The following is a 21,898-nucleotide window of genomic DNA, read 5'->3' as shown; positions in this document are numbered from 1 at the left end:
AAATTTGTTTTGGAAAAAAAGCCCAAAAATTCTGTTTTGCGGGGGGTTTACCGCATTTTACCACGTTTTGTCACTTTTTTCAGTGTTAGAGTGTTTTTACAGATAAAAAAACTCTAGAAACCCACTAGTCCTGGGTTTTTTTTTCCAGCCAAGAAATGTCCCTGCCAAAAAATGTTGATTACAGTTTATGTGTGCATGGACACATAAGATAACATGCTGGGGGTTTACTAGCTGTAGAAATAAAGTCAAAAGCCAAAAACAGCAGCTGTAAAAACGTCCAGTGTGCATGAGGACTAAAGATTTTAGCTTATTTTTGGCAGCTGAAGACCCCACCATGAACTAACATTACACACATAAGGACTTTCAGAGGGATGTAGCTTCCTGGGTCATCTTTTTGCTCATTGGACAGAGTGGGAGATGCTGATTCATTATTCAAAGAGCAGGCTGGATGTGGACACATGTCATTTGCCTGTTAATATTTTATAGCCAAAGGCTGTAAATAACTGGACTGGCTGGACAACCTATTGGAAGGTATGAATATTCACATACATGCATTCAGCTGTTTGCATGGAGTACCAATTTAAACCCACATCTTCATGTTTGCCTGGAATTCTTCTTTAAATACAGGAGGAAATATGTATGATGATGCAAACAAAAACAAACTGATGATTCAGTGCAATGGAAGCCTGCGTAGTTGAATGTTTACTTAATGGATATTAGTGTATTGTATATTGTGTGGAGCAGTCACTAAAGATTGAGTTTTATAACAATATGATCTGTATTATATTGTTGAAAACAGGGCTTTGATTTGCTGCCAACAATAATCATGACAGTCCAGGGAACCTTCTATCTTTCTCCTGCATCAAGAAAGCGGTAGGGTACCATACACCTGTAGTATAGAGGAACTTTCCTATGTTGGTCACGCACATGACATAGCCAGAAATAAAAAGAATAGAAGAATATCCACACAATCAGCCTTTAACAGTTTATTGTAACATGAACAAAGTGCCAAAGTTCTTCCCAAAACAAAGTACTCCGTGATCTTTTCACCAGATCTTTGCTATAATGTTTTGTTCAGGTTTAAGCTAAATGCAGTAATGCTGACCAGCACTTCAACCTTACAGGTCCCCTGAAATGAGCTCTCCCTTTGGGCCAGTTCCAGGCCTACCCCATAGAGTGAACTCCAATGCCAACGTGTAACATATATATATATATATATATATATATATATATATATATATATATATATATCGGTTCACTGCAGGCTACCACTTCCCATTGCCCTCTCCTTCCAATTCTTCTGGCCCAAGCCTATAAAGTGATTGACTAGCCAAACCTATAATACACACCAAGAAGTGGGATTTACCTAGCAGGGGTACTAACCCCTACTTAAATAGTATCCACTACAAATTGTGGTATCTGTTATAGAATGTGATTGGGTTGGTGTTGCACAGAGTTCATCAGAAACCAAAGCCTGTATTGTTTATAAGTCGCAAGAGGCTGTGGTCTGTATTGTTACTTACTCACCAAAGGTTCATATTTGTATTGTACAGTAGCCAACACAAATTGTAACATCTATTTCATATACGACATAAAGATCCAGGTTTGTTTTGTATATTAGTTGTCACAGAATGTTGCCTTCATTGTATAATAGCTACCAGCGATCCAAAATCGTATAGTGGTAGTTGAACTTGCATTCCCAGATTGTATTCTGTGCAATGTGAAGTAAGTTGTGTTCTGTACTGTGCTCCGCAATATATAAAAGTCACAGAAATAGACATTCTTAATTATCAATTGATTTAAAGTGTCTCTGTTGCTAAAGCCCAAACCCAAAACAAAGCTTCCTTACGAAGAAAAACTAGATACTCATCTATCCTGCTGCCCAACAATTTCTGCTGTAGTGAAGAAAAATTGTAAGCTAAGAATCTTTAAAAACCAACATTCCTAGAAATGGTCCTGGTCTTTCCATGTATGCTTGCAGTTTGATCTGATGGCCCCAAATCACTATTATGCTCTGAAGAGATGTGGGGGCAGGCTAGAGAAGCTACGGAGAGCAGTAGCACCCTTAAAGGACAGTCATACAATGTTACAGTTGTCCAATAATAAGTTCCACCACACTCCCCTTACTGCTGCCCAGTGTGTGAAATCATTACCTTTAGCTTTGATTTAGATTTGATTTAGTTTTGATCTTCACTCTGTAAGCTTGCTCAGAACCACACAGCCTTTCTCCCCAAAAATGTAAATTTTGCATGCTTTCAACAGGCACATTCAATTGTATGGGAATTCTATAATCATGGTGGCCTCAATCGGTTGCTCAGAGACGTGAATAGCTTTAGTTTGAGACTGAAGGTAAGTATTTCCCACAAGTAGAAGCATTCAGGAGGGTGGGAGGAACTTTGAGACAAGTGTACAATGGTACAGTTGTTCATTGAGTAATGGTTCCTGAAGATTTTTCAGTTGACAAGTTCTCTTTACTGCAGCAGCAATTAGCAGTTTAAAAAGTGCATTTAATGATGTATTGATTATATAGCTACATTTATTAAAACCTTATATGAAAAAGCTTTAGAATCACAATAGTTTATATAGAAAAAAATTTAATAAAAATGGTTTCTATTAGAGACTAAATTACCATATTGATTTAGAAATATTTAAAAAAAAAATAAGCCACTAATTCTATGAAGCTCCTTGTGTCCTTGAATATAGTCTACATGGGCTTGCAAATTGCAAGTTTTCACATACTGATACTAGTTAACCTGTCACAATCTATATGCTCTCAAATAGGGGGCTATTGGTCCCCTATGTGATATCAATAAAGTTATATGAAAAAGGTAAAATATTAAAGATATATAAACAGTAACAAATAAAAATAGAAATAAAACAGTTTTAACATATGCATACTGTATATTCATAAACACAAGCATTGTGTTACCTGAGTGCAAAAAAAGTGATTACACTACACATGTTATCTATTGCCATGGATGCCGCAGTGATAGCAATAATTTTAGGGCTGATATTCACAGATATCTTACGACCTGTAAGGGCTTTAAAGTATTGCCTATGGAAAATTTTGTTTATTAAGGTTTACCTCCATTTCAGACGTAATTTTATGGCTTGACATGCTTGGTATATATTTACTTAATACAGCTCATCTTTTACCAAAAACTGAATAATATATTGAATTTCTTTGCACTAAAAATATGTGTATTTTTTTACAGAAAACTGGTGTTTGATAAACCGCTGCTCTGATATTACGTGACATAAGACCCACATTTTTTTCTCCTGGGTCTCTGCTATTAAAACATTTACTGTTTGGAGTTCAAACTAATCTTTAGACCAAAAATTGGCATTTTATTATGTGTGCAAAACATTGTAAAAATATATCTGGCAGAGAAAGGGTTTAAGCATTAGTTGTTCAAAGGATAGAAACTTTATTATTTACAGTATCTGCAGTAATCTGTGTATTTTATATCTGTCTAAAGTTGAGTTGTACCAATTCTTTAGCCATTAATTTCAGCAGATAGTGTAACATCAAAATAAAAAAAACATGCTGTATGGCATACTGTATATGCACTCATCGGCCACTTTATTGGGTACACCTTGCTAGTAATCTATCCCACCTAATAAAGTGGCCGGTGAGTATATATATATATATATATATATATATACCTTTCCTTGTGTGATTGGCTTACTGATACACCCAGAAGTCTGCACTAAGATAGAAGAGTTTTGGTGAGATACTCTCAAAAGGAACTCACATCCAAAGGGATGCAGACCCTGTCACTTTCCTCATTAGAACCCTGCAAGTGCAGCAGCTGATTGATTATTATAAAATCACTTCCATTTGCATTCAGTTTGCACATGGACACAGACAAATAGGCAGATATTTCTTCAAAATAATAAAAGGTATGAATATGCAACAAAACTTCTTAAAATCCCTACAATGTACATACAGAAGATCGCCCAAAGGGGATTGTTTTTTTCCCAACAAAAGTGGAGTTACTCTTTGAATTACATTTTTTTCTATAAAATATAAAAGGTTAAAAAACTTCTGAAGCCATTTATATTTTGTTGTTTTTGGTGGAAAAAAAACAGAGAGGGTAAAATGTATAAATTCAAATCACTTTTACAAAAAAAATAAATGCACTTTTATTTGCAGGTTAAAAAAAAATATGCATTTATGATTTTTTTGTTAGGGGCCTGTAAAGCTATGCACCAGCGATCAGCAGATCGTGAGTGTAATGCCACGGTCCTGAAGACTGTCTGTGTTTCTGTCCGCCCATATCTCCGATACAGGCAGGCAGTTACACTCTGACAGGAAGCTCAATGAACTACCTAGAGCTCTAAACAGAGCCCTGGTAGTTCATTGAGAACTACAGGCCGACAGCTGCAAAGGCTGTCAGGATTTGTAGTTTTCCTATTCACAGAACTGGTTTTTTTTTTCACATTGTGACAGCCAGCAAGCAGAGAAGATCCCCCGCTAGCTGTCAAAACAGGGGGGATCAGGGGGTGGTGCATTTGTAACATGTTACTTGTTACAGTCTGAATATAGGCATAACATGTAACATGTTACAAAAGGTGAACTTATCCTTTAAGCAATCAAAATTTTCCAATTTCCTGTTTCAGAATAAAACAAAATGTGTACTATGCAAGAAAAGTTTCAGAAATATAGAACATTGGTAGGAACATAAATGGTTAATTTGTTATTTGATTGTAAGGCTTTGAGATGCAGTATGTTTTCATTGTTCTATGTTACAGCTGACATCTGGTGATCTGTAAAGAGTTATAAGAAAAATTATATTAGCAGAATATAGTACACACAAAACACATAAACTGACAAAAATTTAGTATGTGCTCAAAAATGTATGTGTTGTTCTTAGTGCATGGATCAGAGGTTTCAGTTAAATATGTTGTCAAAGGGCTGTGCAAATACTTTTGGCATCTACAGGTTAGAAATCAAACGGGTTAAGTTAGTATTGGGGTTAAGTTAAAGTGCAGTTCCACTCACTCTGTAAAAAAATAAAAGTCAGCAGCTATAAAAACCGTAGCTGTTGACTATTAAAAAACAGCCGCTCACCTGTCTCATGATCCCGCGTTGCCCCCACCACAGCCCGTTTTACCAGCCGTCCTGTATTCCAGGCGCCGGTATCTTCAATGTGGACACCCAACTGTGACAGCTTCCGGCTTCACAGCCGGGTGCCCACTGCTAATGCGCAAGCAGCGCTGCGCTTCCTGAATGGCCCCGTCATCTTCTGGGACCTGTCACGTGTCCCATAAGACTCAGGGAGGGAGGGTAGGAGGACAACTTCCATTTCCAATTGCCCAGGCGATCACAGCGGAAGTGGGAGCGGGTACCTGTCAAATTCGGTAGCCGCCCCCCCCCCCACTCCCCAAAGGTGCCAATCCTTAATGGGGAGCGGGGGACCAATCTTTAAAGCGGAACTTCCCCTTTTGGGTGGAACTGTGCTTTAATGTTGCATTAGGTTTTAGGTCCATTTTAGGGTTAAGGTCAAGGGTTTAAATCAACAGTACCCCCAAAACCTGATATTTCAGATTTTGGTAGAGGCTGGAGAGATATACCACTTGACAGTTTCTTATTTCTCTCCCCTTCTGGGAAACTGTCTGTGAGATATCACCATTTCAATTATTTTATACTTATAGAGAATACAACAGGAGTGAACACCTAAAACCCCCAGATGGACAGGAACAGAATATCAAAGACAAGATTTGTGGCTGAAGTCTACCAGCTATATAAGACAGGAGTTGGCCAAGCCCACCAGGCTACACCTGTAATAAAAATACCACTTTTACATGACCAGACCCTCTAAGATTAAAGAGTAAAGTTAGGGTATGGTTTGCCAATATATGGTGTGCTAGTGGGAATGGTTTGCATTCTTCTGGATCTTACATCAAGGGGCCACTGGGCAATCAGCTGAGGAGAAATACTGGAAGCAGCGTCAGTGGGATTATTCCCAAGAGTCCTCTGTGATCTGTGGGAAAAGACAGAATCATTTTCTTGTTAGTTAATACATAATCAATACACTAGTCCAAATAAAACATGGTTTAATGGTTATCCCCTCTTCCTCTGTATAATTTAAGGTTAACCCTATCTGAAATATAAATAGTTTAGAAGAGGTGTGCGTGTTTATGAATAGGGACATTTTACGAGTAGATGCTGAGTGTTGAGGGTTAGAGAACTAATCTACTCAGGATGTGTACAGGGTGATTAAAACCATTGGTGTAGGAGAGGATGGAGCATGGAGGACAGCAAGACTGCAGTAAGAGAAGAGTGCTAAATTATACTGGAGAAGGAGAGGAGGCAAAAATATTGCATCATGGAATAGAAAACAGAGGGTTGGAAGACCAGAACAAAGCAGGTAAGTACTATATGTAAGCAGTAAGAGCAGACAGTGTGAATGTAGATGAGCTGCTGATGGATCACTGTTACTTATGACAGGCTCACTTAGTACTCAAAGCATCTCTGTATACAAAGTGGACCAGAACTCAAAAGTGGAGGTTTGCTATGTTAGAGAGAACACCTAAATATTGATTGTGCTGAAGTGGTACCCTGAAAGATTTATCTTTTGTTTTAAATTGCTCCAAATATATAGCAGTGTACTCCAGTGCTTACAGCCTGATAGATCTATCTGCACTGGGAGATAATTGAAGTCACTGCTACCTCTGACTGATAGCCTCACCAGATTTGCTGTTCACTGTACTCCTTGTGGGGAAACCTGAGGACCTGCAATGCCAGCATCAATTTGCTTCTGCTTCATCAATTATGTGAAAGCCGGACACAGCAATGGTCTTTTCCTCCCTCTCCCCTTCACCATTTTCTCCGCCCATAGTGGGGATATGGACCTGACAGTGAACATCTAACTTGCGCCAGCTCATCACCATGCATCCATTATGTGCCTACTGGACTTCTCCTCTGTTGCTTCTTGACTATTCCCCTATCAGTCATAATTCAGTCATCATATCACCAGGCATCAGGAAGGGGGGGGGGGGTATGATATGATGAAGGAAAGTCCTGCCTCTATAAAGATGGCAGCATGCACACAGATACACAGTGCAGAACAAGGCACAGTAATTCAGTGAATAAAACTGTTGCGAGAAGCTTGTAAAAAACAATACCTGTGACTGTTTCTTTATGCTCTCTGTTTGCCATGTTTTTGGGCACAGCATACACAGTCCAGGTCCTCTATGACAGAAATCTTTGCCACAATCTAAACTATGTATATCTGTCAAAGGCAAGGCAAGGGAAATATGCAGAGCAGAGAAACGTTAATGCTACCCTTGCAGCTCTCTATAGGAGAATAAACCCAATTTAAGCTCCAAGTCACAATGTGGAGCTTACGCTGGCCTGAGGAAATCTCTCAGCATCGTGTGACAGTGCTAAATGCCCGTGCAACCAATATCAAGGCATTAGTGCTGCCACAGAAATGGGAGCAAGTATTATGCAGTCCCAGACCCAGAAGTGAGGAAATAGAAGGTGAGTATGTCCTGCTGGTAGGGCTGGCATAAGAATTTTAGTGTACCTGTCACTGGATGGAAATATCACAGGTTCACTGTAAAGTCAACCTGTCACAAACCAGAGAGTCCAACCATTCCCTACTCTAACCAAGAAAAATGTTTTGCCTTTTTACATTTTGGATAGAGTAAGGTAGGGTTTTACCCCTGTCATTTTTTTTGCCATCTGTGTCCCATTGAGGAGGTTTCCCTTTACTTCCTATCTCATGGCCAAAACAGCAAGTGAGAGGAGACCCCTTCAATAAAAGTCTGTAATATACCATTTTTAAAGTATATGTAAATCCTTACCTTTTAAAACAATCCATTAGTTTAAAATAATGAAAGGCAAAACATATGTGTATAGATTAAAAAAAAAAGATGCCTACTTTGTTTCCCCCTGCCTATTAAGTGATCACATACCCTCTAATCTGCTTGTGCAGCTGAGAACAGAGAGCTGGGGGGGATCAGCAGCATCCCTGAGGGCTACAGATCACCCCCATATTATAGATAATAAGGGGTGGTGTTCTGTAGTCCTGTCATTGGGTAACATTGCTGTTTCTTCATAGATATAGTATGGTGAGTTAGCTTTGTCCAGGAAGCCAGAACAAGGCATAGTAAGTTAATAATGTGGCAACTGCAAGGAGACTACAGGTAATACTGTTGATCGTTTTTGGACCTCTGACTATTTTTGAACAATGCTTCCAGATTTCAGCTCCTTTTTAAGGTAATCACTGAAGTACTCTGAGAACTCAGAATATGTCCTCACAAAAACTCCAGGCACAACATTTTTAAATGTATTCTTCAATAGCCACAAAGGATGTAAATCCCCTTTGTGTGCACTACACGCCTTGGCAAACACAGTAATTACTGTACCTTGTAATAGTAGCTGTGACATTATTGGGGTGCTGCACTTAGCCTGTGGAGAGAGCAGAGCTGTGAGAGGGACTTAGCAGTCTCCATCCACTACAGGCTGTCTGTAGAAAACTACAGAAGGGGGTGGAGACAAGACCAGTCATCCTAAACAAAGAGAAGGAGCAGTAGTAACCAGTCATTATTACAGGAAGCTCCTGCACAATGACAAAGTTTCACACTGGAATATTGCACAGGTCTGGAATTCATTTTGTTACGAATCGAAATTCAGATGAAATTTTCATTATTCAGAGATTCAGATGTATTAAAATTTCTGAATCACAAAAGTATTGAATCTCAAAGAATCCGAAATAAGTTATAACAAAACAAATTATCGGAATTCAAATTCGAATATGAATTTGAATTTGAAAATTAATTTGAATTAGAAATGGAAGCATATTGCAATATAGTAAGGTATAAAATTAAAAAAGATGATAATTCCTACTTAGGCTGCTTTATAGACTAGAATAGAATACAATTATTATTATTATTAATATTATACAGGATTTATATAGCGCCAACAATTTTCACAGTGCTTTACAATGTGAGAGCAAAGAGTACAGTTACAATACAATTGAATACAGGAGGAATCAGAGGGCCCTGCTTGTTACAGCTTACAATCCAAAAGGGGAGGGTCAAGTGATACAAAAGGTAATAACTGTGGGGGATGAGCTGATGGAGAAGATACATGTACAGTTGTCAGGTGGAAGCAGGATAGGTTTCTCTTCAGATAAATATTTTCAGGGATCGCCGAAAAGTTGAGAGAGTAGGAGATAGCCAGACAGATTGGGGTAGGAAATTCCATAGAATGGGTGAAGTTCAGGGGAAGTCCTGCAGGCGAGCATGGGAGGAGGTGTCAAGGGAACTAAAGAGCAGGAGGTCTTGGGAGGAACAAAGCGTGGGATTTGGTTGGTATTTTGAGACAAAGTTAGTGATGTAGCTGGGGACCAAGTTGTGGATGACTTTGTAAGTTGTTGTTAGTATATTGAATTTAATTAATTGGGTGAGTGGCAGCCAATGGAGGGATTAGCAGAGAGGGGTAGCAGACACTGAACGGTTGGTAAGGTTGATGAGTCTGGCAGCAGCATTCATGACAGACTGGAGGGGGGATAGCCTATGTAAAGGTAAGCCAATGAGGAGGGAGTTGCAGTAGTCGAGGCAAGAGATAACCTGGGAGTGAATTAGGAGCTTTGTGGTGTCATTGGTTAGAAAGAGGCGTATTTTGGAAATGTTGTGGTTGTTGAGAAAGCAAGCTTTGGAAAGTGATTGGATGTGAGCTGAATGGGGAAAATGAGGTCACCTGCAGTCTGGTGTTTTGCAAACTAGCTTGTTGGGCAGCACAGTGGCTAAATGGTTAGCACTTTCGCCTGGCAGTACTAGGGTCGCTGGTTCAAATCCCTGGCACCACCTGCCTGGAGTTTGCATGTTCTCCCTGTGACTGTGTGGGTTTCCTCCTGGTACTCCGGTTTCCTCCCACACTCCAAAGACATGCTGGTAGGTTAATTGGCTCCTGTCTAAATTGGCCCTAGTATGTATGAATGTGAGTTAGGGACTTTAGACTGTATGCTCCTTGAGGGTTAGGAACTGATGTGAATGTACAATATTTATGTGTAAAGCGCTGCGTAAATTGACAGTGCTATATAAGTACCTAAAATAAATAATAAATAAATAATTTTAGCTTCGTACAATCGCTGAAGTGCAAGAGCGGAAGTGCCACAATAGAATAGAATAGAATAAAACTGAAAGGAATAGAAAATAAAGGTATAGAAAAGAATAGAATAAAAATAAAAGGATATAATACAATAGAATAGAATAGAATAGGAAAAAAAGAAATAGAAAAGAATAGAAAAAAAAAAGGAAAATAAAAGAATAGAATATACGATGTTCAATATATATAAGAAACAAATATACAAAACAAATCCAAATATACAAAATGATTTTCTAAAACGAATGAAATGAAAAAATGAAATGATTAACTTAATAAACGGATCCGAAATGAAACAAATGTTTCCATCATGCACATCTCTAGTCTGGAATAAATACACAACATAAGATTGAAATAAGAAAACACATGCCTCTTGTATGTGGTCAACATTTGTTATCCTAGTGTTCGGTTTTAACTGTAACAATTGAAATATTATTTTCCCTTTAACATCTTTTTACTTACACAGTGCAAGTTGTACATTCATGGATCCAGAACGCCCACCATTCTCTCCTCCATTGGGCATCGTAACAGTTGTGGCAGTTACAAGCTGAACACTAACATTTGAAGTGCTTCCCCTTTTACTTAGGGATTCTTGTGTGCCAGCCCAAAAGTAATCTAGATTTAGGAAAGCCTGGCCTTCTTCTTCATTCATGTCTTGGGTGGTAATATTAATTCCATTATCAATAATAATTTTTAGTTGAACTCCGCCATTGACTGTCCTAGAATAGTTGTATGTCTTGTCATTGTAGCTTGTGTTGGCAAATACTGTGACCAGCAGTTCTGGACCAGGACAAGGGTTGATGGAAAGCTCTGTGCATCTAGTTACATTTTTCTCGGCTGTGATCGCACATCGAAGTGGGACATCTGAAGTAACGATCAGTGGATGTGACACAATCTGTGTGGTTTCAAGCTGGGATGGGGCTACAGAGACTTCAGTGTATACATTCATTTGGAGCACAGTCGTGGTTGTGGTCTGAGCTGTGAGAAAATGTAATAACTTTAATGTATTTCTTAAAATGTAACTCAACTTTTGAAGTAAATTTTCAGTGATGGTTACAGAATATATACAAGAGCCTCAGGCAATATGATGTCCCTCTTCTGTTGCTCCTGATAAATTTCCTTCTATCTCCTGATACAATCAATGGGTTGACTTTATGTAACATGATATCAAAGAAAGCATTCCAGAATCTCATTTAATCTTTGTTTCCTGACACATTGCTGAAGCTACATGCTGTGTACAATCATAATGCTGGGGCAACAATGATGTATAGTTACGCATTTGCAACCAATGAGAGTTGAGCTTTTCAGTTTGGAGTAATCAGAACAAGGAGGTTATTACTGATTCCAAATGGGAACTCTTGGAGTAAGGGCTTATTATTTAAAATATCAGGTTTGGTGGTTGTAAACCTTACATACAGTTGTGACCAAAATTATTCAACCCCCACTGAAATTGAGTGTTTTGGCCAGTTTGACATTGCTTTTGATCATTCAGTCATCTTGCTTACATTTACATTAAAGAGGCACTTGTAGGTCAGACAAATATAACATAACAGTTATAATGAAATAACCACAAATGTCTTTTCTGTGCTCACAGCATTATCAGTTTTATTCAACCCCCAAGTGACATTCAATCTTAGTACTTAGTACAGCATCCTTTTACAGTTATAACAGCTTTTAAACGTGAAGCATAGCTTGACACAAGTGTCTTGCAGCGATCTACGGGTATCTTCGCCCATTCTTCATGGGCAAAGGCCTCCAGTTCAGTCACATTCTTAGGCTTGCGCACTGCAACTGCTTTCTTTAAGTCCCACCAGAGGTTCTCAATCGGATTTAAGTCTGGTGACTGCGATGGCCACTCCAAAATGTTCCAGCCTTTCCTCTGCAACCATGCTCTAGTGGACTTGGAGGTATGCTTGGGATCATTGTCCTGTTGAAAGGTCCAACGTCTCCCAAGCCTCAGGTGTGTGACGGACTGCATCACGTTTCCATCCAATATCTCCTGGTACTGAAGAGAATTCATGGTACCTTGCACACGCTGAAGCTTCCCTGTACCTGCAGAAGCAAAACAGCCCCAAAGCATGATTGACCCTCCACCATGCTTCACAGTAGGCAAGGTGTTCTTTTCATCATAGGCCTTGTTCTTCCTCCTCCAAACATAGCGTTGATCCATGGGCCCAAACAGTTCTAATTTTGTTTCATCAGTCCACAGAACACTATCCCACAACTTTTGTGGTTTGTCCACATGGCTTTTGGCATACTGCAGTCGACTCTTCTTATTCTTTGGAGACAGCAAGGGGGTACGCCTGGGAGTTCTGGCACGGAGGCCTTCATTACGCAGTGTGCGTCTTATTGTCTGGGCTGAAACTTCTGTACCCACATCTGACAAATCTTTTCTCAGTTCCTCAGCAGTCACACGGGGACTTCTCTCCACTCTACGCTTCAGGTAGCGCACAGCAGTCGAAGTCAGCATCTTCTTTCTGCCACGACCAGGTAGCGTTTCAACAGTGCCCTTTGCCTTGAATTTGCGAATGATGCTTCCTAAGGTGTCTCTTGGTATGTTTAACATCTTTGCAATCTTCTTATAGCCATTGCCCTTCCTGTGAAGAGAAATCACCTCTTCTCTTGTCTTCCTGGACCATTCTCTTGCCTTCACCATGTTTGTAACCACACCAGTAAATGTCTAGAAGGAGCTGAGTATCACAGTCATTTTAAAGCTGCCTAATTGGTGCTTATTATGCTTGATTGCTGCTCGGTGACATCCACAGGTGTTTTCAATACCTGATGGAAAGCACCTGTATGAACCTCTGTTCTTCAGAGTGGTAGTCTTTAAGGGGTTGAATAATTGTGGCAATGAAGAAACCACATAAGAACCATTTACTACTGTATTACATAAACAATTGATGTCATTTTAGTTGCATTTGGGTAGTTACAACGTCCTTGTAGGATTTGATTCTGAATACAATTCCAAATGTACACTATAGTCCCTAAACCCCTTTACAGCATTGGGGGTTGAATAATTTTGGTCACAACTGTATAACCTAGTGGAGTGACTGGCCTCAAGTGATAGACAGAGATTAAACAAATCCTTCTACATAAGTTGTAGCTGTATCTAAATCTGTCTCTCCCCTACATCCATTCAAAGTGCAGAATTTACACAGGCTCTATCAGCTCTGAAAAGCAGGGGGCAGCGAGCAGAAGATACATCAATGAGCTCTGAAAGCTGATTGGAGGGATGGGACCCCTCCCCCCCCACCACACACACACACACACACACACACACACACACACAGGAACAGAGCTGATACAGTCAATCTGCTGCTGGAGGTCCCTCCGCTGGCACCATTTTTTCTTGGTGTCAGAAAAACTCATCAGAAGTGACTCATGTTGACAGCAGAGGAATGAGGCAGTGGACACCAATGACACTTAGTGCTCTGGACTGAGACAGGTACACACTATAGAGGGGTATGCTTTGTTCATATTTCATGTCTGAGGTTTACAACCACTTTAATGTTCAGTTAGGAACTCTTCCACTTGGTAGCAGGCACACTTCTAGCTTTCGTGATCATACACTCTTGCCTATCCCCTCCCACCCCACAATTGGCTCACCACTCAGATCACTACTTTCTCCAACCAATGCGGCTTCTTGATGGGGGCTAAATTTTTGCCCTCCTTAGCAAACATAGTTATTGGCACATGGGAGGAGAAAGTTATCTTCACAGAAATAAACCCTTATAAACAGCATATATCATGGTACAGTCGCTACCTAGAGGATCTGCTACTTATTTTGAAGGATGACCCAGAAACTGTTCCAACTTTTAAAGATACGTTTTACTGCAATGATTTTAATTTCAATTTGCAGTTCACATACGATTTGGATAAGTATAAAATTAATTTCTTGGACATCACATTAGAGGGGAACCTGAATTTTCATCAAGTAGACACCAAGACATTTTATAAACAATACTCAGGAAATACCATTCTCCTGGCTAAAAGCTGTCACCCTTCCCATTCTTTAAAAGCTATACCAGTGATAGAATTTCTTAGGGATAGACATAACTGTTCCCAAGAGGAGTTCTTTAGGGAAGAATATTCCACTATTTCCCAAATACTGTGGGGGCGTTTGTATTCAATCCTCTCATTTCTAGAGGATGTGAGAAGGCATTACAATGGTTATCATATAAAGGCTCCTATTAATGTGGACAAATACATGCAAATATTGCAAAGTACATACAAATAAACAGAAGTATGCTTATTAGTGATAGGAGAAACGTATCCCATAAAAACAATACATCAATTGCTGTACAGAAGGTGCAGTTTATACCAGCCACCCTGGGGTGTCTTGAGGTTTCTGCAGGGGTGCCTTGACAAACTATCTAGAAATTGCCCAAAACTTGTATACAAGCCAGCAGGTGGGACAAGCCTGCCTTTTAGTTACACAGAGCCACGGGTTTTCATTGTGCACCATTATGACCTTCTAGCCACCGGCGTCCTGACAACCAATGGCATCATCAGTTGATAAGGAGGATATCAGCTGCCTGCACAGCATCATAGTTTGACCTCCCCCCTGCCCCTCTCCATCAGTGCTGGGGTCACATTAGCTCAGTGATGGAGAAAAACTGAAGGAAAAGAGAAACACAGGAAAACTAATCAGTACCAGTGTGCAAAAGTGTATTTGCTTTGGAAAAATGAATCACCTCTAATGTTGGGTGTCCTACATGTGTGGATGTTGCTGCATTATATAAAACTATTAGAATAGTTTTTCACATTTTAGAATGGGGTGCCCTTTTTAAAATTAAGGACAATCTAGAGGCACCCTACTTCAGAATGGGGTGCCTTAAGACTGTCCAAAATTTTTTATGGTGCCTCGGGACTGTCCATCAATTTAAAGGGTGCCTTGACTGAAAAATTTTGAGAAACACTGGTTTATACTATGATTGGCACTACTTGTTCTGTACAATATATAGGCTGCACTAGTCTCCCATTATGAGTTAGATTAGGGGAACACTATATGGCAACAAACAATTATAACATTAAACAACTTTCAATGGTTTCCCATCACTTTTGTGATGCACATGAATGTAATTTGACATGGTTTAGATTTCATGGAGCGGAAAAAATTACAAGACCTGTGAAAGGAGGTGATCTCCACAAAAGAATGTTGTAGCGAGAGGCATAGTGGATACACAGAATATGAACACAAACCCCTTATGGATTGAATCAAACGAGGGACAAGTCTCTTTTTAAAATAAAACTGTTACCTATAAACTGGATTAATTTGTTTCCACCATGCCTCTATTTCTCTATGTAATTTCTGTTCATTATTTTGGTTTTTGCTTATATTTATTTTTTATATCGTTACGTGCGTTTAGATTTTTGTATTGCTGCATATGCCTATTTTAAACTTGGAAGTGTTGTGGTTTATATCCTATTTAAATGTGATTATCAGCTTTCTGTGTCAGCTCCCAGGTGTTGATTAGTTCAGTCTACATATGTGTGATTGGCTGAAAAGCTTTTAAATGTATGTCTTCTTTTGATCCGTCCTTTGCTATGATTAAGACCCACTGAGAGTCGATACATGCGAACCTGGAGGACTGTATGTTGTATTCCCTCAAGTAAATAAAGTACCGCAAGAGCTACAGTGGGTGCCGGCTGTATTCATTAATTTGGTAAACTAATGAGTGCACCCATCTCAAACTTTATTAGGGAGCCAATGAGTGCATGCATCTAAAACTTTGTTAGGGAACTAAGGAGTACATCCACCTAAATCTCCATTAGGGAACCAGTGAGTAAGCCCACCTAAAACTCTGTTAGGGAACCAATGAGTACAACCACCTCAAACTTTGATGGAGAATCAGTAAGTACAGCAAAGGAGTCCCACTGTCAGTATACAATAACACATTTGGGAGGTTTCCCCCATTCATCTTGAAAGTGCGGATGAGGGAATCCATTCATTTTTTTTCAGTCATCTGGTAAAAAAAAAATATCATCTATGGCCAGCTTGACTCTCACCTTCCAGGCCTGTTGTGCAGGGACTACAAGAGGCTGATTCCAGATCAAATTTAGGTATTTACAGTGCTTACATTTAAAAAAGTACATTTATTAATATATATTAAGAAGGTTTCCAGGTATGGATATTCTACATAGCTAGAACAAACACTATATGGTCCTATGTCAAATTATGCCCTGACACAAACTATGCAGTAACATGAATGGGCACCTACCCATATATCAAGAACCACTGGGCTAAAAATATCAACTATATTTAACCCAATTAAAATTGAAAACATAGTACCATATAGTATACTCTAAATGCCAAACAGCATAACCCGAGGATACACAAGGAGGTGTCACACCTTTGGCTTATACAACAGGTCTTATAGTGTCCACATGTAAAGGGACAGTAAGATTGCGGACAATAGAGGACAAACCTGTCTCCTTCAGGCTGTATAAGGGCTTTTACTCTAAGCTCTAAGGCACTGAGGACAATAAAAGGCCTAATCTAACTCACTGAAGCTTAGTTTACCAACAGTGCCAGGCTCTGGCCATTCATGCACTATTTGCTTACATAATCTAGACCAGATTCAAAGAATGCTCCAACCTGGAACCAGTTTGCTGTGCAGGACAGACGGGGAGCAACCAAACCATACTGTGGTGAGAGTAAATATGTGTGATTTTGGACTGGGAGGCCCTCTGTGTGAACGCCCTGTGTTTAAGCAGCGGTAGGCTGCATCCAGACAGGTAGATGGGAACCTGTGTTTGTAGTTAGATGCCCAGTGTGGCAAGGCTTTATTTTCTGTTTGTTTTTTTTTTGCTGTTTTGGATGAATGCGCCCTGTGTTCAACAGTCTTGTAAATAAAGCACAACTTTCTTCACCAAGATCCTGTTGTTGTGCTGAGCCTCTTTCATCATGCTCTGACTCATCTAGGGTGTCAAACACAACCCACTACTGGGCTAATCCCTCACAATATATATATATATATATATATATATATATATATATATATATATATATATATATGATATTAAAAAACATACTGTTCATTCCTGGACAGGCCAGTGACAAAACCACTTTATACATCAAAAGTACTCTTTTGCTATGTTCATTTTATGCAAGGTCACCTTGGTATTTGGGGAATGGCCTGTTTATCTAATCAGACATTTCAAAGGGTATCATAATTAGACTCCAGGGGGTATTCATGGGTAATGGTGAAAGTGTGACTTGTGTACCTGGTAAACACTATAGTGACCTTAATTGTTATTTACAGTAATGGCAAGTGAAGTCTTTTCATGTAAGATCAAAAGTGCTTTGTCAGCCAATCAGAAATGCCTCCAGTAAACTGTATTTCAAGGGAAATCATATTGGCTGGGAGAGGAGCTTCTTCCTGTTGTTAATATGGAAGCACAGGTATAGATCATAACTTGCATTATTGCATGCATGGAAGCTACCTAGGTGCATATTATAGATTGGACATATGCTGGATGGTGTAGTATCTCCATGCTTGATATGAAGTATCTTAAATGGGACTCTGAGGGCTGTTGTTCATTGTAATATTTACAAGTATTCAGCTGGATTTCTGTCATCTGTTGCAAGTATCTTTATCGGAATAAATGCATCTCTCTGGAAAAGAACTGTTGGATTAGTTGCTGTGGGAAAGTACATTTATGAATATACACTCGTCTTCCGTCCACATTAATAGAAGACAGCAGCACGTGAAGCCTCTTTTGCGGGCACACAACTCCTTCCCCATCAGCAGAGCAGTGCAGGGAAGTGTCAGTGAGACACAGCTTCTGCCACACTAATGCATTCCGATCTCAGAATTCTCTGCACCGCAGCCACACTGAGGGGGAGGAACTGTGCCCCACACATTGTACAAGATGGGGAACATTGGTTCTCTAACTTTGCTCTAGCAATGATTGTCAGCTCTTGTGATGGGGAAGAGATTGGGTGCAGTTCTGCTAGGGGCCGGTCCCTGTTTCCAGTAGGAGGAGGACTGTGATTGGCCATGGCTAAAGCCAGTCACAATCCTGCTAGCCTCACTCACCATCTGGAGGGATTAGCCCAGTAGTGGGTTGTGTTTGACACCCTAGATGAGTCAGAGCATGATGAAAGAGGCTCAGCACAACAACAGGATCTTGGTGAAGAAAGTTGTGCTTTATTTACAAGACTGTTGAACACAGGGCGCATTCATCCAAAACAGCAAAAAAAAAACAAACAGAAAATAAAGCCTTGCCACACTGGGCATCTAACTACAAACACAGGTTCCCATCTACCTGTCTGGATGCAGCCTACCGCTGCTTAAACACAGGGCGTTCACACAGAGGGCCTCCCAGTCCAAAATCACACATATTTACTCTCACCACAGTATGGTTTGGTTGCTCCCCGTCTGTCCTGCACAGCAAACTGGTTCCAGGTTGGAGCATTCTTTGAATCTGGTCTAGATTATGTAAGCAAATAGTGCATGAATGGCCAGAGCCTGGCACTGTTGGTAAACTAAGCTTCAGTGAGTTAGATTAGGCCTTTTATTGTCCTCAGTGCCTTAGAGCTTAGAGTAAAAGCCCTTATACAGCCTGAAGGAGACAGGTTTGTCCTCTATTGTCCGCAATCTTACTGTCCCTTTACATGTGGACACTATAAGACCTGTTGTATAAGCCAAAGGTGTGACACCTCCTTGTGTATCCTCGGGTTATGCTGTTTGGCATTTAGAGTATACTATATGGTACTATGTTTTCAATTTTAATTGGGTTAAATATAGTTGATATTTTTAGCCCAGTGGTTCTTGATATATGGGTAGGTGCCCATTCATGTTACTGCATAGTTTGTGTCAGGGCATAATTTGACATAGGACCATATAGTGTTTGTTCTAGCTATGTAGAATATCCATACCTGGAAACCTTCTTAATATATATTAATAAATGTACTTTTTTAAATGTTAAATTGGTGGTTGCCACTACCAATCTCATAAAGAAGGGATTTCACTGTGATTGAGAAAACCACAATCAGGTGCCAGTTTGTGGAATTACTGTTGAGCTTCTGGGAACTTTGTTGAAATATAAATATACAGGTATATATAATAATGTGTGTGTATGTGACACCTACTCCTGACCCTCAGCTCTGCGTCACCTATGACTACCGACCTTTGCATCACCTTCTCCTATCCCCTGTACTCTGCGTCACTTACTCTTGAACCTTTGTGTCACTTGCTACTGAGCCTCTGCACTCTGTGTCCTTTTAAGCCACAACCAGTATTCAGTGCAATGAAAGTCATACCCAATTTTTGCTGCGACGCACCATGCCGGACTTTTTCTCAGCTGGGAAGGCCCAACGTATGATCTTGCACACAGGCCCACTGCTTTCAGAAAATGCCCCTGACCTGAGCTCATTACTGTGCATCCATTCCAGATGCTTCTATGTGACAACACATACTACAAGCACCTGAGCTGGATGTGAGAGGTGGATCAGTGGAGATGAGTGTGCCAGGACAGGTAGCTATGTCTCATCTCTGCTTCCTTGCACCACTCTGCATATCATGTATATCATTGATGAGAAGAGGGTATAGTGATGGGGCAGATGAGAAGGGGGGTACCGTGATGGGGCATATGAGAAGGGGGTTCAGCGGTGGGACAGAAGAGCATGGGGGGGTACAGTGGTGGGGCAGAACAGCAGGAGGGTACAGAGGTGGTACAGATGTGCAGGAGGTACAGTGGTGGGGCAGATGCGAAGGGGGTTACAATGGTGGGGCAGATGAGCAGAGAGGTACAACAGTGGAGCAGATGTACAGGGAGGTACAGTAGTAGTGTAGATGAGAAAGAGGGTACATTAGTGGGACAGATGAGCAGAGGGTTACAGTGTTGGGACAGAAGAGCAGAGAGGTACAGTGGTGGGACAGAAGGGCAGAGAGGTAAAGTGGTGGGGCAAATGTGCTGGAGGGTACAGTGGTGAGGCAGATGAGCAGGGGATTACAATGCTGGAACAGATGAACAGGGGGATACTATGATGAAGCAGATGAGCAGGGGGGCTCAGTATTGGGATAGATGAGAAGGAGGTTCAGCGGTGGGACAGAAGAGCTGAGGGGTACAGTGATGGGGAAGATGAACAGGGGGTTACAGTAGTGGGACATATAATCAGAGGGGTTCAGTGGTGGGGAAGATGTGCAGGAGATACAGTGGTGGGGCAGATGTGCAGGGGGTTACAGTGGTGGGACAGATAAGCAGGGGGCTATATTGGTGGGACATATGATCAGGGGAGTACAGTGGTGGAACAGATGTGTAGGGGGGTACAGTGATCTGAGGTGTGAGGTTGCAGAAATTGGGGCTGATCTGAAGTGTGAAGTTGCAGGAATTGGGAATGATCTGAGGAGTGAAAGTGCAGAATGTTAATTCATTTTTGTGATTGAGAGTGTGAAGTTGACTTTTTTTTTTACACTCTCAAACTTTTTTTGGCACACTGTGCTCAAAAGGTTGCCTACCCCTGTTCTAGGGTGATCCCACAGCTATGGTACATGCATAGTTACATTGTTCCAAGCTGGAGCAATGTAACTATGTATAAAATATCCATACCTAGACTTCATCTCCACTGATTAAAAAGCTGCATTTATGCATATAAATCAGCTTTAAAGGAAACCAGTGCTGAAAATTGGGGACTGTTACCCTCCTTCTGAAAATGCAGGGTGAATAGCAACCAATTTCTTCAGTTCTTTTAATTAATGACCCAAAACAAGATTTTTCCTGCAAAGGGCACTGGCGTTTTTTTAAGCAGGTGTGCATGGACCCTTTGGGGTTTAACATAGCATCCAGACAACTAGCATTTTCAAAAGGAGAGGTCAGCAGAGACATCCTAAGACACAGATTACTTTTAATAAACCTTCATTTTTCTAAAATAATCTGTAATATAATAATATATATATATATATATATATATATATAATATAATATTTCAACCTTGAATTCAATAAGAGAAAACTGGCAACAAAAACTAATAGCAGAAATATACTGAATGAAAAAACAAAAAAAAACAGCTAATAGTAATTAGAACCTCTATGATTAGCCACATCTAGAATTATAAGTGATCAAAAAAGAGATTGTACCCTAGAGGAACAATGGGGCAGAGGCAGAGAATTCTACACTATCAGCTGTTTATATTACAATGACTTCTGTAATATGCACATATAAAAATCTACATATTTTCTAAATTGGATAATAGTGCTTTTATACAAAGGTATATACTGCATGAATAAATAATTTAAACTGTGTATTATGTTGCCTGCATTGGTAAAAAGTAGATCATTCATGAATGAAATAATTTATAATGTTCAGTTATTCCATGTCTCTTACCAGCTACACCCAAACCTAGAAGGATGAAGACTGTCAGCCCTCGGTCCATTGTTGAAAGTGTGTCTGGGTTTATTCTCTTCAGAATGGTTTAGCAGGACATTGCGATCTCTCTAAATACAAATACGAACATTGACCTTCCCCAACCCGTCTTCAAATATTCCTCAAAGAGAAGTCATGAACGTAATCCTGAAAGCTTGCTCAGAAATTTTCAGTGTTAGGCAACATGTTGCAATTTAATTTTGTTTGGCAGTTTCATTTTGTAATATTTTGTTTTGAATTCCTGTTTGTAATCATAGCTAAAGAAATCAGTTGCCCAAGCTAAGGTCCAACTGGAAATTGGATGAGTCCTTGGGTGAACCAATTGGCTAATCACAATACCTGAAATTGAACCAGTAAAAGGAGTCCTTTGGATGCCATATATGGTCATGTCTGTGTTTATGGTCCCCC

The 21,898-nt window shown here is 40.1% G+C and overlaps 1 protein-coding gene across 1 annotated transcript; it reads right to left on the bottom strand.

Annotated features, from left to right (window-relative positions):
- Positions 1-971: 971 nt before the first annotated feature.
- On the bottom strand, positions 972-21,604 carry LOC149447477 (uncharacterized). The gene is made up of 4 exons (XM_089652497.1): positions 21,452-21,604; positions 10,583-11,098; positions 5,906-5,987; positions 972-4,770 (listed from the first exon to the last, which is right to left on the bottom strand). Exons 1-3 carry the CDS (start codon positions 21,498-21,500, stop codon positions 5,926-5,928), a joined length of 627 nt encoding a protein of 208 aa, XP_089508623.1. The 5' UTR covers positions 21,501-21,604; the 3' UTR covers positions 972-4,770; positions 5,906-5,925.
- Between the last annotated feature and the right edge of the window lie 294 nt (positions 21,605-21,898).

The sequence above is a fragment of the Staurois parvus genome, unplaced genomic scaffold (assembly GCF_062004578.1).
Source record: "Staurois parvus isolate SC_StPar_1 unplaced genomic scaffold, SC_StPar_1.0 ptg000684l, whole genome shotgun sequence".
In the NCBI taxonomy this organism is placed as follows: Eukaryota; Metazoa; Chordata; class Amphibia; order Anura; family Ranidae; genus Staurois; species Staurois parvus.
Note: the sequence above shows the minus strand (reverse complement) of the source record. Positions and strands in the feature narration are given on the sequence as shown.